The sequence below is a fragment of the Notolepis coatsorum genome, assembly GCF_963971535.1.
Source record: "Notolepis coatsorum genome assembly, chromosome: 5".
Lineage (NCBI taxonomy): Eukaryota > Metazoa > Chordata > Actinopteri > Aulopiformes > Paralepididae > Notolepis > Notolepis coatsorum.
The window spans coordinates 24,626,217-24,642,280 of NC_140169.1; the positions used below are offsets into that span (position 1 = coordinate 24,626,217).

At 47.9% G+C, this 16,064-nt stretch overlaps 1 protein-coding gene across 1 annotated transcript in view; it reads left to right on the forward strand.

Moving 5' to 3' along the window:
• Positions 1–3,400: 3,400 nt before the first annotated feature.
• The window catches only part of trpm2 (transient receptor potential cation channel, subfamily M, member 2), a gene marked incomplete at both ends in the record, with an annotated part of 128,178 nt that continues 115,514 nt past the window's right edge, over positions 3,401–16,064 (forward strand). The window contains one exon of the mRNA XM_084314042.1: positions 3,401–3,552. Coding sequence (XP_084170168.1) covers positions 3,401–3,552 — 152 coding nt within the window. The remainder of the gene's footprint in view (positions 3,553–16,064) is intronic.

A 16,064-nucleotide genomic window follows, 5' to 3' on the forward strand; every position in this document is an offset into this window, starting at 1 on the left:
CTGCTGTACCCATTCTGCAATCTGTTAATAAAATGTTCAATCCATCAATCAATCAATTCACAGAAATACATCACTTTGAGAACAAAGGTAAAGGCTAACTTATGGGAAGAGCAAATGGCTCAGCAGCCATAGGGCAGAAAATCAGATTCCATGGCTAGAGTAGATAGGGGGGGGGTACTGAAACTCTAGTTCTAGCTGCTGTTTTTGTCTTCCATTGAGGACCACCTTGGAAATAAGTGTTTTAATGAATGCTTTTAGGTGATATCCCCAGGAATACAAATTAGTCATGATAATTTGTTTTTATTATGTGTTTGTAATTTCCAAATAAAAATCAAATCAAAGAGAGAAAGCTTTCCAAAAGTGCCCCATGCATACGTTCTTATCTAACTGCATGTCTTGTCTGGTTGTTATGGCAGCAAGCCACTGCCAGGCAGACCTGTTGAACATTCAGTAACAAGATCCCTACAGATGATGATTACTCCCGAGACGTCTCCTGGCAACGCTCCACCGCGACGCCCAGTAGAAGGTGTGAGGAGACGCGCACACTTCCCAAAGGACGGTGGAAACGTGCGTCGTTCATGCTGTGCATCAGAAACATCTCGATGCTGCTACTGTCGCTTGTCCACGACCACTTGAAAGAAGGATCCGAGGGCAGTGGGAAAGGTAATAGCTAACTGTGATTATGTGACTTCTTACTGGTTTTTAATGGGTGAGACACGCAGGGATGTTGTCGTGCTCCAAACTAAACTCAGTTTACCTTTTTCAGTTGATAAATCTTCACGATTGAAATTCATAGTATATATTATAGTAAGTAATATCAGGTTGATGCAAGTTACATGGAAGTAAAACAAAATAATACTATTCTGAAAAAATACATAATTTTGATTTACTCTTTTATTGGTGGTTGTTGACGTTACTGTGATCATCCACAGGTTCATAGTTTAAACCAATTTTAGTTTTACCCCTGCCATGCTGGAAACATGGGAACTGATTAATTATTAGACTGATATAAATAGCGGGGGGAGGGGTATATACTCAAAGTATATTGAATTGCACTGGTCACTGCAGCACAGTTGATCAAATATATTATTATACTGCCATTCATTTGGTTAGGTAGTGTATTACGTAATATGACACCAGTATGACACACTAGATGTTCTAGTGGAGCTTAGAGCTTGGAAGGGGGGGGGGGTAGTATTGTTCTGAAAGGATGGATACTTTTGACAGTGAGAGACAGCAGGGAAAGAAAGAATGTGTTTTCTCCATGTCCAGTGGAACAAATATACAGCCTGTTAGTTTCAAATTATTTGCTACCTCAAGTTCTGATAACTTCTTGAACCAGTGGTTGGTTGAGTGTGGAGTGGACATTAAGTTGTGGTTATGGTAAGTAGAAACGATTGATTGATCTAACCATTTAGGGTTAGGGTCGAATTCGCCTTCTTCTATCTGAGGAGGAGACTGATCATCGCCATTTTGGTCTTGGTCAATGTTAGCATCCGCTGAACGTATTCGTAGACCTCCCTTTTTAGTCGTATTCTGAGGTGGAATTTTCTATTTGCCCGACATTTTAAATTCCCAAAATGATCACCACTCTGATACGACTTTCGGATAAAAATATAAATGCCACTGTGAGCAGCTCTCGCTCAGGCAGCCATTCTCTTCACCGCGTCACGTGACTCCCCTGTTACGGTGGGTAGGTGTGTTGAACCCAAGTGCAGGACAGAACGGATAGACAGGAGGCAGGTGTTGATTCTCAAACAAAAGGCTGTTCATTTATTGTACTGAGATCAAAAGGCGTACACACCGATAACGACGCACAAAGAAATTGAGAGACTACTCTCGTTTCAACAAACAGGGAAAATAAAAGAGAGACAACACCGTCTCCAAAACATGTTATCGCGAAAACACATTAACTGAGCTATACGTCAAAACGGGGAAAGTAAGGGGGAGAAAACACTGTCTCCAAAACTTGGCACAAAAACAAAAGACGTCGGGCGATGGTGCTACAGTACCTAACAGGATAAACAAACTAGAATGCAAGACACGGTAATAATAACAACGGCAAACTATCCTCCAAGACGGGAGCGATAAGCGTTTCTTCACGAAAGTGTACTCACGGTAATGTTCAGTGAACGACTGACAATCTGAGTAGTAAACCAGGGGAGCATATGAAGCAAGTCATTTATACACACCCCAGGTATCAATTAGGGCAATCAGGGCAGGAAGACAGGTAATTACCATTGGGCAACGCCAGGACTTTTGCTCCCAGGTGAGAGCAAAACCCCAAACGTTAAACTCCTCTGTATGTTAATGAAATACTGTGCCACAATTACTTAAATCACAAAATACATATACTGTAGCAATTGTTTCCAAGGACTCATTATTATGATCTAATTTGAAATGGAAATGAGTTTGATCATGTATTTCTTTAAAAGCTCTCTGTACAAATGTGTATGTATTTTGCTTGGTAAATGAAGCCCAAGTGCAAGGCAGCCGTCCTCATTACATGGAATACAGTTGATCGTGGAGTAGACCTGGTGCAAACACTGGCACATGATTTCAATAGATACTAGACTGTGTGTGTTCTCTCCCTCAGAGATGCTGCCTCCACCTGAGAACAAAATATACCCAGAGGAGGCTGCACTCCAGCTTCGGAGACTAGGAATAAGTCGACTGCTCTCCACTATTAAAAAGGTGAGTCAGTACTAGATAGATAGATAGATAGATAGATAGATAGATAGATAGATAGACAGACAGACAGACAGACAGACAGACAGACAGACAGACAGACAGACAGACAGACAGACAGACAGACAGACAGACAGAGACAGACAGACAGACAGACAGACAGACAGACAGACAGACAGACAGACAGACAGACAGACAGACAGACAGACAGACAGACAGACAGACAGACAGACAGACAGACAGATAGATAGATAGATAGATAGATAGATAGATAGATAGATAGATAGATAGAGGGAGAGCTTTTACTTAATGACGAATTCTGAAAACTAAAAGAACTATTCATTTAACTCTCAAATTCCCATTTTCAAGTTAGTATGACTTAGTATTTATCATAGTTAAATAATATATGTTTTGTCATTATTTTTGTTTCATATTGATCTTATCTCAGCTCGCCAGTTGTCTATTGAATGGATTGATTATATCCGGAGCAGTGCGTTGCCCGAGAGGCTTAGTGTAGGTTTCAGCCTGTCTCAGCAGCTCTGCTTGTAGCTGTGACATCACTGATGCAGTGTCCAGCCAGCAGCTACAGCTAACTGCAGAGTCTACACTCTGCCGTTATGTTTGCTATCAGCCCCAGTCTGTGTAGTACCTGACCCAGATCTAAAGAGTACCAACCGTCACCCCCCTCTGCCCCACTCATCTTTCCTCCGGGATGGGGGAGCCCACCCTGCTGCAGACCCTGGCTGCCAGCGCAACGTCTAAATACCTGTCTCTGTCTCCCTCCTTCCAGCGCTGCACACTTGCCTTCTGGATCAAGCAGAACATTAAGAAGAAGGAGTGCCGTTTCTATACAGAGGATGCCAGGTATGGCTGTACTCTGGCTTTAATGATGGTGTGAAAGTAGCCAGAGGGTGACCTTGTCACGGCACTGTGAGGAGGGTGATGTTTGTCTTGTCATTGCTACGCTGATGCAAGTCATGGGCTTCAAAACATACACAGAAGCATTGAAGTGTCGAGGGCGGCATGTGTTGCTTGCTTTTCTCCTGAATATACACAGTGATGGGTAGTCTGTACTGTATACTGGGAATAGTAATTGTAGTCAAATGTTCTGCTACAGCCCTACTGATTTATCCCATTACCGTGTTTTCTACAGTAATTTGCATGCTGGTGTGTGTATTTATATGCATTCAATCGTGCCACTGTATACTTATTTTTGTAATTTTAAGGACTTCTCTTATATGGATATGTCCACAATGTAGATTCCTAACCTATTAATAAGTTAACATTTATCAATATTATACATACATAAATAATGTAAATGGTTGAAAGTTGATCAAACACTATGTCACATGTTACTTGAAACACAGAATATGCATGCCAAGTGTTTCCAAGGACTCACTATAATCTAGTATTAAAGCTATGATGTGTAGGATTTTTTGTTTTAGTTTAGCTCCAAAACATATCTTAATGTGGACACGCTGACTCATAGTCTACTGTGAGTGGGGTTCATTGGCCAGTGTAATAGCAGTGCAGAGATATTCCATTCATAAAAGTTTCTCTTTGGGGCTCCGCCTTCTGACCAATCAGAGAAGCTCAAATGGAAGTTCATTGGAATAAGCACAAGTTTTAGTGGTTATTTAGTAGAGGTGTAAAGGTACGCGTATCCATACCGAACCGTTTCAGTACTGGACCTGATTGATTGATTGATTGAAAACGTTATTAACAGATTGCAGAATGGGTACAATACAGTACAGCTCAATACACACAATTGTTAAGGGGATGCAGACCAGAGAAAGACTTTCGTCTTGTTTACATCAGGGTCCCCCATTTTCAATTCATCAGGACATATATGACATACAGATATGTCAGGAATGGAGGTAGGTGAGTTCCAATGGGTGAAGGCAATCACAGAGACGGAGAGTGTTTACTCTTGAACAGGTTCGACTTTAATAGTAAGAACACAAGAGTAAATTCTAAGAGAGATAAATGCTAAATAGCACAGGCAGGAAATAAGGTGTGACGTACGTGGGTTGGTCATTATCATTATTACTGTATTTGGAAGACCATGTGAACATTAGATTAGTATCGTTTGTGTGTGTGTGTGTGTGTGAACATGAGAGCTAATGATATCTCTTCTTCTCTTCCTGTCAGGTGCTGCCCGTCCCTATACTGAAGGGTGCTGATTGCTTAATGAACTACAGCTGATGGCAGTCACATCAGGAAGGGGCGGGTGCACAAGTAGCTGACAGCACACGCACGTCGGGATTCCTGTTGTGTGTCATGTTCCAGTGACCTCAGTGTAGGAGGTTGCCTTTGTTTGCCACTGCGTGGATATAGATATATGTGTGTATGTTCATATAATGGATATGCAGTTAGCCCTAGTCCATAGACCTGAGGGACTGATGATGGTGCCAGCCTGTTTCTGCACCTTGTGTATGGAACCGTGTGCTCTCTGATGTTCACACGGCCACATAGTACGGTAGCCTCAAGGTTTGTCTATCTGGGTTGAGTTGCCTTATATGTATGTCTTGTATGTCCTCCCCTACCTTTTCCCCTGTGCACCATGGAGGAGGTTTAAACTCCTACCTCCATTCAATATATAATTTACGATTTGGAAAACGTCTTGTGTTGTGTCTTTTTTTTCACCTACACCTGGGACCTGGATTTTGAACATATTTACTGAGAGGGGCTGCTTTTGCTCATGTGCCGCCCTCCAGTTGTTATTATCAGACCTTCGTACATGACATGGGGGCTCGTTAAGTTTGCGCAATTGTATGGTTCCTTGTTGGTAAAATAACGGGGTAACTTGTCGATTGAAGCATATCAGGTGTAATAAGATATCGTTTTCTAAATTGGTATTGGTAGGGGTCCATTGTCCGTGCACAGTTGATTGATGTAAGTCATTATTGTTGTGATGCTCTTAACCATTCTATTTTTCTGCCACATAGGTAACGGGGGGGTCACCTGCTTGGCTAGAGGGTGGGGGGCACGAGTCGTGATTCCGGTGGAGTGCGCAATGAAATCGGTAAGCGACTGAAGATATTTGTAGCCTTTCATCCAGGTAGTGGAGTAGTTTAGCTGGGATAGGCTAGAGTGACACAGGTGACTCCTAATTGAGTGGTTAGGAACATTTGTTATTGTTTTCATTTGGTAGATGTGGTCAGTTTGATTGTTTTGGTTAGGATGTATGAAAGCAGAATGTGTCTATTATTATTGTGCACGGTCATGGTTAATTAAGTGAGGGCGTGATATATATGTATATATTTTTTTTCTTTCTCACACACGCATAAAAACATAATATGGCTGTGTCGGCATTTGTTTTTGAAGCCTTTATAGCGGATCCGACAGAGGGTCAAGTGGAAGGTTGCACTAAGGCGGAATTAGGCCTTATTGCTAGGCATTATGCTATTGCTGTGCAAAATTCCCAATCCAAGGCGGATATGAAGGCAGCTGTTATAGCGGGGTTGGTGGAGCAACAGGTGTTTAGCCCGGCTCAGGGAGTAGTGAGTCATAGTGATCAGGAGGTTGCACACACTGGCGAATGGGTTAACTCTCCCTTACGTGATCTTAACATGGATGGTGGTGCTATTAGGAAGGATGGTAGTACGGCCGGAGCTGAAAGTGAGGCCGCGGGCGATTCGGATAAAGACTCCACGTCTTCTGGCCATGCGCGCTCTAGTCTGCGTTTGGCCCGTCTCCAGATGGAGGAGAGAGCGCTGTTGCGCAGAGAGGACAGAGACAGGGAGGACAGAGCAGCTGACAGAGAGGACAGAGCAGCTGAGAGAGATAGACGGGACAGAGCTGACAGAGAGGACAGAGCAGCTGAGAGAGATAGACAGGACAGAGCAGCTGAGAGAGACAGGGAAGACAAAGCTGTACGAGATAGAGAAGACAAAGCGGCTGTACGAGATAGGGAGGACAGAGCAGCTGAGAGAAACAGGGAAGAGAAGGAGAGAGATAGAGAGCTCCAGATTACACTGAAGAGGATGGAGCTGGGGAGTGTTGGCTCTTCTTCACCCTCATCTGAAGGTGGCCATGGCAGTTTTAATGTTGGGCAACATATTGCTATGGTTCCTGTTTTTCGAGAATCTGAGGTGGAGAATTTTTTTTTGAATTTTGAGCGGGTAGCGGGGGCTGCGAATTGGCCGGAGGATCAGTGGGCACTATTAGTGCAATATAGGCTCACGGGTAGGGCTCAAGACGCATGCCAGTTTTTATCAAAGGAGGACAGCATGGTATATGAGAAAGTGAAGGGTGCTGTCTTGCGCGTGTATGAACTGGTGCCGGAGGCTTATAGGCAGCGGTTTAGGGGACTAAGTAAAGCCCCCTCGCAAACACATGTCGCATTTTCCCATGAACAACGGATGGTGTTCACTCGTTGGTGTGAAGCGTGTAAGGTGGATGGACTCGAGGCTTTGAGCGAGTTAATCCTCATGGAACAATTTAAAAAATGTGTGCCCGAACACATGATAATACAGTTGGAGGAGCGAAAGGTTTCTACCCTCCAGGAAGCTGCAGTTTTGTGTGACGAGTTGGCAATGATCCACAAAAATGTTTCTGCATCACATGTTTCTGTACGACATGGTGTGTATGTAGGAGGGGGCGCGTTCTCTCCGTCGGGGCCGCCGTATCGCGGAGGTGACGAGCGACCATTCCGACCTCGCTCACCGCCGTCTCGAAATACCTTGGGTGACGAGCGAGCATTCCGATCACGCTCTCCGCCGTCTGAAAGGGTGTGTCATTATTGTAAAAAAGAAGGGCATTTTGTGAAGGACTGTCATGCGCTAAGGGATCGACAGGAGACCAGGGAGTCAGCCCAGGAACCGAAAGGGGTGGGGTTGATTGGTACGGTGTCATGTCCTGACCAGCGTAGCTCTTTTGAGCCCTTTTTGTTTGATGGTTGTGTGTCCCTGTCGGGTAAAGTTGGGGACTACCATCGGGTGAGAATACTCCGTGATACAGGAGCCTCTCAATCGTTCATCCTGGCTGATGTATTACCATTGGATGTGGACTCCTGTCGGTCGAGCGGATTGGTGAGAGGTATTGGCATGGGGTGTGTGCGCGTGCCGTTGCATCAGGTGCATGTACAGTCTGCACTGATCACAGGTTGTTTTCCGGTCGCGGTTCGCCCATGTTTTCCCGTAAAGGGCGTGGATTTCGTCATGGGAAATGATATTGCTGGGGGTAAGGTCGTCCCTGTGTTGGAGGTTGGAGACGCTCCGTTTACTAACTTGTTGTGTGATGCATTGATTAATAATCACCCCAATGTCCCTTCTATTTGTGCTGTCCCTAGGGATTTTGAGGTGGGGGATGAGGTGTTTATTGTGCTGCCCACGCCTAGTACGGTGCTCACTGCCCGGTTCTCAGGACCTTATGTGGTAAGAGGAAAGGTCTCTGCCACTAAGTATATGTTGCATACGCTCGGGCGGCGGAGGAGGACACGCTGGTGTCATGTGAATAGGCTAATGAAAAATCCTGCCCGCGTCTCGTCGGAGTTGAGATGTGACAGGACTGTGGTTTCACATGCGGTGTTGTGTTCAAATGTGCCTTACAGGACGCACAGGGTTGATGTTGGGAGTGCGAACACCATTGAGCAATTTGCGTATGGTTGACTATAGGATACCGTCATGGCCTCGGTATGAGGAAGGTGCCAGCCACGTCCGGCGGCTGATGCGTCTGGTATTGGGTGGGGTGGTGGTTGACCGTGTGGGCCCAGAATAGGGGCATGTGGTCTATATGGAGTGTGATTTCTATTTATTTTTGTTCTGTTGGTACTAATCGGATGTTGGTTGATAATAAGTGATAATGTTTTGCTAACCCTGCGGGTTCGCTCTTATGGGGGGAGGTGTGACGTACGTGGGTTGGTCATTATCATTATTACTGTATTTGGAAGACCATGTGAACATTAGATTAGTATCGTTTGTGTGTGTGTGTGTGTGTGAACATGAGAGCTAATGATATCTCTTCTTCTCTTCCTGTCAGGTGCTGCCCGTCCCTATACTGAAGGGTGCTGATTGCTTAATGAACTACAGCTGATGGCAGTCACATCAGGAAGGGGCGGGTGCACAAGTAGCTGACAGCACACGCACGTCGGGATTCCTGTTGTGTGTCATGTTCCAGTGACCTCAGTGTAGGAGGTTGCCTTTGTTTGCCACTGCGTGGATATAGATATATGTGTGTATGTTCATATAATATGGATATGCAGTTAGCCCTAGTCCATAGACCTGAGGGACTGATGATGGTGCCAGCCTGTTTCTGCACCTTGTGTATGGAACCGTGTGCTCTCTGATGTTCACACGGCCACATAGTACGGTAGCCTCAAGGTTTGTCTATCTGGGTTGAGTTGCCTTATATGTATGTCTTGTATGTCCTCCCCTACCTTTTCCCCTGTGCACCATGGAGGAGGTTTAAACTCCTACCTCCATTCAATATATAATTTACGATTTGGAAAACGTCTTGTGTTGTGTCTTTTTTTTCACCTACACCTGGGACCTGGATTTTGAACATATTTACTGAGAGGGGCTGCTTTTGCTCATGTGCCGCCCTCCAGTTGTTATTATCAGACCTTCGTACATGACATAAGGTAAATAGGAGCTTATTGTTTATGTTTATTTGGATCCCCATTAGCCACAGCAGTGCTGGGGCTATTCTTCCTGGGGTCCATATTGGAGGTCCAGAGTTGAACCGTCCGCGTTTTCCCCGAACGCAATTAGTGAAGACCTGACAATGAACAAGCAGAAGACAGGTAGGTTACATAGACACCAAATACCAACATTCCACACACACCCCCGTGACAGCCAATCAGGAACCACCCCTAAGTGACAGCACTAATTGACAGGGAAAGGACAGGTGATAAGCCCAGTGACATATGCCAGGAATGTGGGTGGTCGGTGTCCAGAACGAACCTCAGTCGGTGTCCAGAACGTAACAGTACCCTCCCCCGACGAACGGCACCAGACGTTCACCTAGGGGCCTCGGGATTCAGCCGCCGGAAATCAACGATCAGGCTGGGATCTAAAATATCCCTTTGAGGCACCCAAGAACGCTCTTCTATCCCGTACCCCTCCCAATCCACCAAGAACTGAAACCCCCTACCCCTCCGCCTACAACCCAGTATCCTCCGCACCGTGTAAATGGGTTGACCGCCAATAAACCGGGGCGGAGGAACCACAGGCAGTGGCGGGGCCAAGGGCGATGAGAGGAATGGCTTCAACAGGGACACATGAAACGTCGGATGAACCCTCATAGAGCTCGGAAGTCGTAGCTTGTAAGCCACTGGATTAACCCGATGAATCACTTTAAATGGTCCCATAAAGCGAGGAGCCAGCTTCTTGGATTCCACCCGGAGAGGGAGATCCCGGGTGGAAAGCCAAACCCGCTGCCCTGGACGGTAAACTGGAGCCGGACGACGCTTACGGTTAGCTTGCCGTTGGGTACTAACTGAAACCTTCTGTAGCGCCTTCCGAACCTGTTTCCACGTCCTGCGACAGCAAGCCACATGTGCCTGGGCCGAGGGCACCTCCGCCTCCTGCTCCTGCTCGGGAAACAGAGGAGGTTGAAAACCATACTGGCACTGAAAGGGAGACATACCGGTAGAAGAGGAGAGAAGGGTATTATGCGCGTACTCAGCCCAAGCCAACCTCCTACTCCACGTTGCCGGACTACCGGCAACGTAACATCTCAAGACCCCCTCCAAATCCTGGTTGACCCGCTCCGTCTGCCCGTTCGACTGCAGATGGAACCCAGACGACAAACTGACAGAGGCGCCGAGGCCGGCGGCAAACGCCTTCCAGAACCTGGAGGTGAACTGAGGACCCCGGTCCGACACGATATCCACTGGCAGCCCGTGGACCCGAAAGACATGCTGTATAACTAAATCAGCAGTCTCCCGGGCCGATGGAAGCTTGGGGAGAGGGACAAAGTGAGCCGCCTTAGAGAACCGATCCACCACCACCAAAATGGTGGTGAACCCGTCCGAAAGGGGAAGACCAGAAATAAAGTCCAGAGATATGTGTGACCAGGGTCGTTTAGGAATAGGAAGTGGTCGGAGGAGACCCGCCGGTGCCCGTCGAGAGGTCTTACTACGTGCGCACACCGGACAGGCCGCCACAAAGGAACGCGTATCCCCCTCCACTGTCGGCCACCAGAACCTCCTACGGATAAATTCCAGGGTCCTGGTTGCCCCTGGGTGGCTGGTGAGGGATGACGCGTGTGCCCACTGTAGCAAGCGTGAGCGCGCCGCCTTGGGAACATACGACCGTCCCGGAGGACCCCCACCCGGATCGGGCTCCCGCGTTAGCGTCGACCTTACCACCCTCTCTATGCCCCAAGACATGGGTGCCAAAATCAAGGCCGGTGGAATAATGGGATGGGGCTGCTCCTCCCGACCAGGAAGATCAAACTGGCGCAACAAAGCGTCAGGTTTGATATTCTTGGAGCCGGGTCTATAGGAGATGGTAAATCGAAATCGTGTGAAGAACAACGTCCACCTGGCCTGGCGAGCGTTAAGGCGTTTAGCCCCTTGGATGTAAGCCAAGTTCTTATGATCAGTCCAAACAATGAAAGGATGTGTCGCCCCCTCTAACCAATGTCTCCACTCCTTCAGTGCCAATTTGATCGCCAATAACTCCCGATTACCCACGTCGTAATTACGCTCGGCTGGTGACAGACGGCGAGAGAAAAAAGCACACGGGTGCACTTTCCCATCCTTTAAGCATCTCTGAGAGAGCACCCCCCCCCACCGCGATGTCAGAGGCATCCACCTCCACAATGAACGGAACCTCTGCGTCATGGCGGATCAATACAGGAGCGGATGTAAATCGACGTTTAAGATCGCAGAAGGCCGACTCTGCCCTAGGCGACCATTCAAAGCCAGGGAGAGAGGACTTAGTGAGAGCTGTTAATGGATTGGCTAAGGCGCTAAAGTTGCGAATAAAGCGCCTGTAAAAATGTGCAAAGCCCAAAAACCGTTGTAACCCCTTGAGCGACGAAGGCCGTGGCCAGTCCAAAACTGCACTCACCTTGGCTGGATCCATGCGCAGATCGCCCTTTGTCAACACAAAGCCCAGGAAGGACACGGTGTCAGTGTGAAACACACACTTCTCAGCCTTAACGAATAGTTGATGCTTGAGGAGACGGTCTAGCACCTCCCGAACGTGCAGTTGGTGTTGCACCATATCGCGAGAAAAAATCAGAATATCATCTAAGTAAACAAACACCGACACCCCAATCAAGTCTCGCAGCACGTCGTTAACTAGGGCTTGGAAGACTGCCGGAGCATTAGCCAAACCAAAGGGCATGACCAAATACTCATAGTGCCCATTGGGTGTGTTAAATGCAGTCTCCCACTCGTCTCCTTCTCTAATCCTGACCAGATTGTATGCATTATGTAAGTCAAGTTTAGAAAAGACCTGTGCCCCCTGTAAGCACTCAAAGGCCGTGTCCATGAGAGGTAAAGGATATCGGTTCTTGATGGAAACGTCATTCAATCCCCTATAATCAATGCACGGGCGCTGATCCCCATCTTTCTTATCAACAAAGAAGAAGCCAGCGCCGGCAGGGGAAGTGGACGGGCGTATGGCAATGCCTCCTCTATGTAGGTGTTCATGGCCAAGGTTTCGGGGCGTGAGAGAGAGAACATTCGCCCGCGAGGCGGGGAGGTACCGGGTAGAAGATTAATGGGACAGTAGTATGATCTATGAGGCGGAAGTGCTTTAGCACGCGTTTTGCTAAAAACGTCCGCCAGGTCCCAATAGATCTCAGGCACCCCTATCAAATCGGGATTAGAGGGTAGATCAGAATCTGCCACGCTCCCCACTATCCTGGAGAAAGAGGGAGGAGACAAAAGGGAAGAGGGGGGGGAAGACAAGGGTTTGGGCAAACTCCCGCTGACAATCGACTTGACGTCGGCCGCCGTTGAGAGTTCGCCCGTGCTCCAATTAATAATATGAACACGTGACGACAACCAGGGATGACCCAACACCATGACAGAATAGGGGGAAAAGATGACAAAAAATGTAACCCATTCCCACTCCCCACCCGCCACCCGGATGTGTAATGGAACCGTGCGCTGGGTGACGCTCCCACTGCCCAGGGGCCGACCGTCCAGGGCGTAAACTGGTAAGGGAACCCCTAAATCCTCCACTGGGGTTCCCCACTCCTTCACCAATCCCACGTGAATAAAATTGCCCGCCGCCCCTGAGTCAATGAGAGCCTTAGTTCCCCTAATGTCACCCCCACAGTTGATCGCCACCTCAAAAAATTTACGTGAATCAGTGGGCTTGGCAGGAATGAGCCCACCTGCTGGCGCTTTCTCGAAGCCTGACGGCGCACCTTCTATTCCCGACTGGCGCCGAGCTGATACAGCCTGGACCCGACAGCTGCCGAAGCGGTGACCGGTGCGACCGCACCGGAAACAGCGTCGCTCTTTGATGAAGCGCTGCCTCTCGTCGTCCGAGAGCGACAGCGCTCCAAGCTGCATGGATTCATCACCCAGTGGCCCACTCGTATAATGCATGGATGTATCAACACCAGGAGAAGAAGGAAAACATACCTGGATGTTGTTGACACGCTCCTTCTCCCTCTCCTGGTGCCGATTGTCCATCTTGATGGCGGTGTTGATCAGCACTTCCAGCTGCTCGGGGAACTCACGCGCGGAGAGCGCATCTCGCATCCGCGCTGAGAGTCCCCTGACGAACAGAACCCACGCAGACGTTCTCCGACCAAGCTGTCTCCCGAGCCAAGATCCGAAAATTGATAGCGTAAGCTGCGACCGTGCGGAGGCCCTGCCGGCAGTCGAGAAGACGACCGCCAGCCTCGAAGATCGAGAGTACCCGGGAAGTATCGAATACTCTTCTCAACTCCCGGGTAAAGGCGTCCAGACTGTCGCAGATTATCGTTCCCGCCTCTAATTCCGCCGTAGCCCAGGAGAGAGCTTGACCGGTGAGTAGCGTGATAATATACGCTACCTGTGCTATCTCCGATGGAAATGATCGTGGTTGCAGCCGGAAAACGAGTAGACACTGGGTGATGAATTCCCGACATCCATCCGGTGATCCATCATAGCGAGCGGGCGCCTGCAGTCGTGGCTCGTGGGACCGTTCCTGGACCCCGAACACCCCCCGACTCTCCTCTGCGTGGACCGCTGCTTCTCTCGTCGCCGACTGAACTCCAGCCACTCCTTCTTGGGCTTGTCGGGCTGTGGCCAACGCCGACTGCGCCACCGCTTGGGATGAGCCGACGATCCCGTTGAGTCGGACTAACTCGGCGCTGACCAGCTGTTGATGTTCTTCCATCCGCTCCTGGGCCGCCCTCTGCGCCTGGAGCATCTCCATGATTGCCTCCATGGAACTCTGATGGTCAGGTCTTCTGTCAGGAATGGAGGTAGGTGAGTTCCAATGGGTGAAGGCAATCACAGAGACGGAGAGTGTTTACTCTTGAACAGGTTCGACTTTAATAGTAAGAACACAAGAGTAAATTCTAAGAGAGATAAATGCTAAATAGCACAGGCAGGAAATAAGATAAATAGGAGCTTATTGGAGGTCCAGAGTTGAACCGTCCGCGTTTTCCCCGAACGCAATTAGTGAAGATCTGACAATGAACAAGCAGAAGACAGGTAGGTTACATAGACACCAAATACCAACATTCCACACACACCCCCGTGACAGCCAATCAGGAACCACCCCTAAGTGACAGCACTAATTGACAGGGAAAGGACAGGTGACAAGCCCAGTGACATATGCCAGGAATGTGGGTGGTCACCGACCTCAGTCGGTGTCCAGAACGTAACACAGATATACAGTACTGCTACATCTATACATTTATGACAACAACATTGTGATACAAAAAGAGTCCAGAAAAGAGTATATACATTTGACGTAAAAACTGTACATTGGGGGAGGTTGGGTAGGTGGGGTGGGGGGGGGGGGGGGTGGGGGGGCTGTACATTGGCGGTGGTTCGGTGGGTGGGGTGGGGTGGTGGGTTGGGCAGGAGGGGTGGGGGGGGAACACTGTACAACTGTACAAGCAAAACTGTACATTTGAATATTGACAACCATACTTGGTCATTTACTGTACATTGGAGGGGGTTGGGTTAGGATATTTACATGGGCCAGTTTCGAATTGCAGTCTCCCGTAGGTGTTCTTTGAGAGTGTTCAGTATGGCTGTGTACCGAACGAATACAACGGTATGTTAACCACTAACAACCACCCACCGTGTGTGTATTTCTTTTATTTAACAAATCGATTATTAGGGCGGCCAGGTGGTGCAGTGGGCAAGGCACTCACCACCAATGCTGGAGACGCTGGGTTCGCGTGTTCGATCCCAGCTCTCCACATTGTTTTCAGTTTGGCTGGTCGTCAGTACTAATACAATTGGCAGTATTAGAGGGTGGGAAAGCTGATGGGTGGGTCCTGGACGTTGTAAACAGAAAAATACTCCTACAGTTCGGTCAGGGCGCCTGCTCAGCAAAGGAAGGATCTGGAGGGAGGTAGTGTGACCTTCCACATGTTACACTCTCCCAGTGAGAATCTGAGCTGCCTGCAGGCTGGCTGCCGGCTGGCTGCACATGTGTCGGAGGATAGCATGTGATAGTCTCCGGCCTCCCGGACCAACAGTAGGGGGGGTGCGCAACAACCAGGAAGGGAGTTGGGAATTGGCATAACGACTAACAGTGGGATGGGAGAAAAAAATATGAAAAATCGGAAAAAGAGGAGGGGGGAAAGATAGTAAAAAAAATTAAAAATAAAAATCGATTATTCATTTCAATATAGAATATTCATTGACAGCCCTACAAGTACAATTAGTTACTGCACACTACATCACCCCTGAGTGGAAAATGGAAAGCCAAACATTTCCCCACTGTACCGAAAACCCGTACCGAACCGTGACTTCAAAACCGAGGTACGTACCGAACCGTGGTTTTTGTGTACCGTTACACCCCTATTATTTAGTGATTAGTCTACAACATGGTCCTCATTGCTGTACGATGTTGAATGCGGACCACATAGATTCCACCACTTATAGTGCTTATTCCAATTAAATTCCCTTCAAGCTTCTCTGATTGGTTAGAAGGGGGAGCCTCACAGTGAAACTTTACAATGGAATATCTAAGCCCACTCACAGCAGACTCTGAATCAGTGTGTCCACATTAAGACATGTTTTGGAGCAAAATAATTCATACAAATATATATACTGTATATCTTTGATTGAAAATCGTACACATTGTAGCTTTAAAGGTAGAAATCGTTAATGCCATCAAACGTAAACAAAGTGCAGTACCGAGCAGGGCTCTTTTGCCTAGAGGTCACTGTTTGATTATTACAGATTTACAGATTCTACCTTTAAGTGGAAATTACTTTGATAGTGTGTTGTTTAA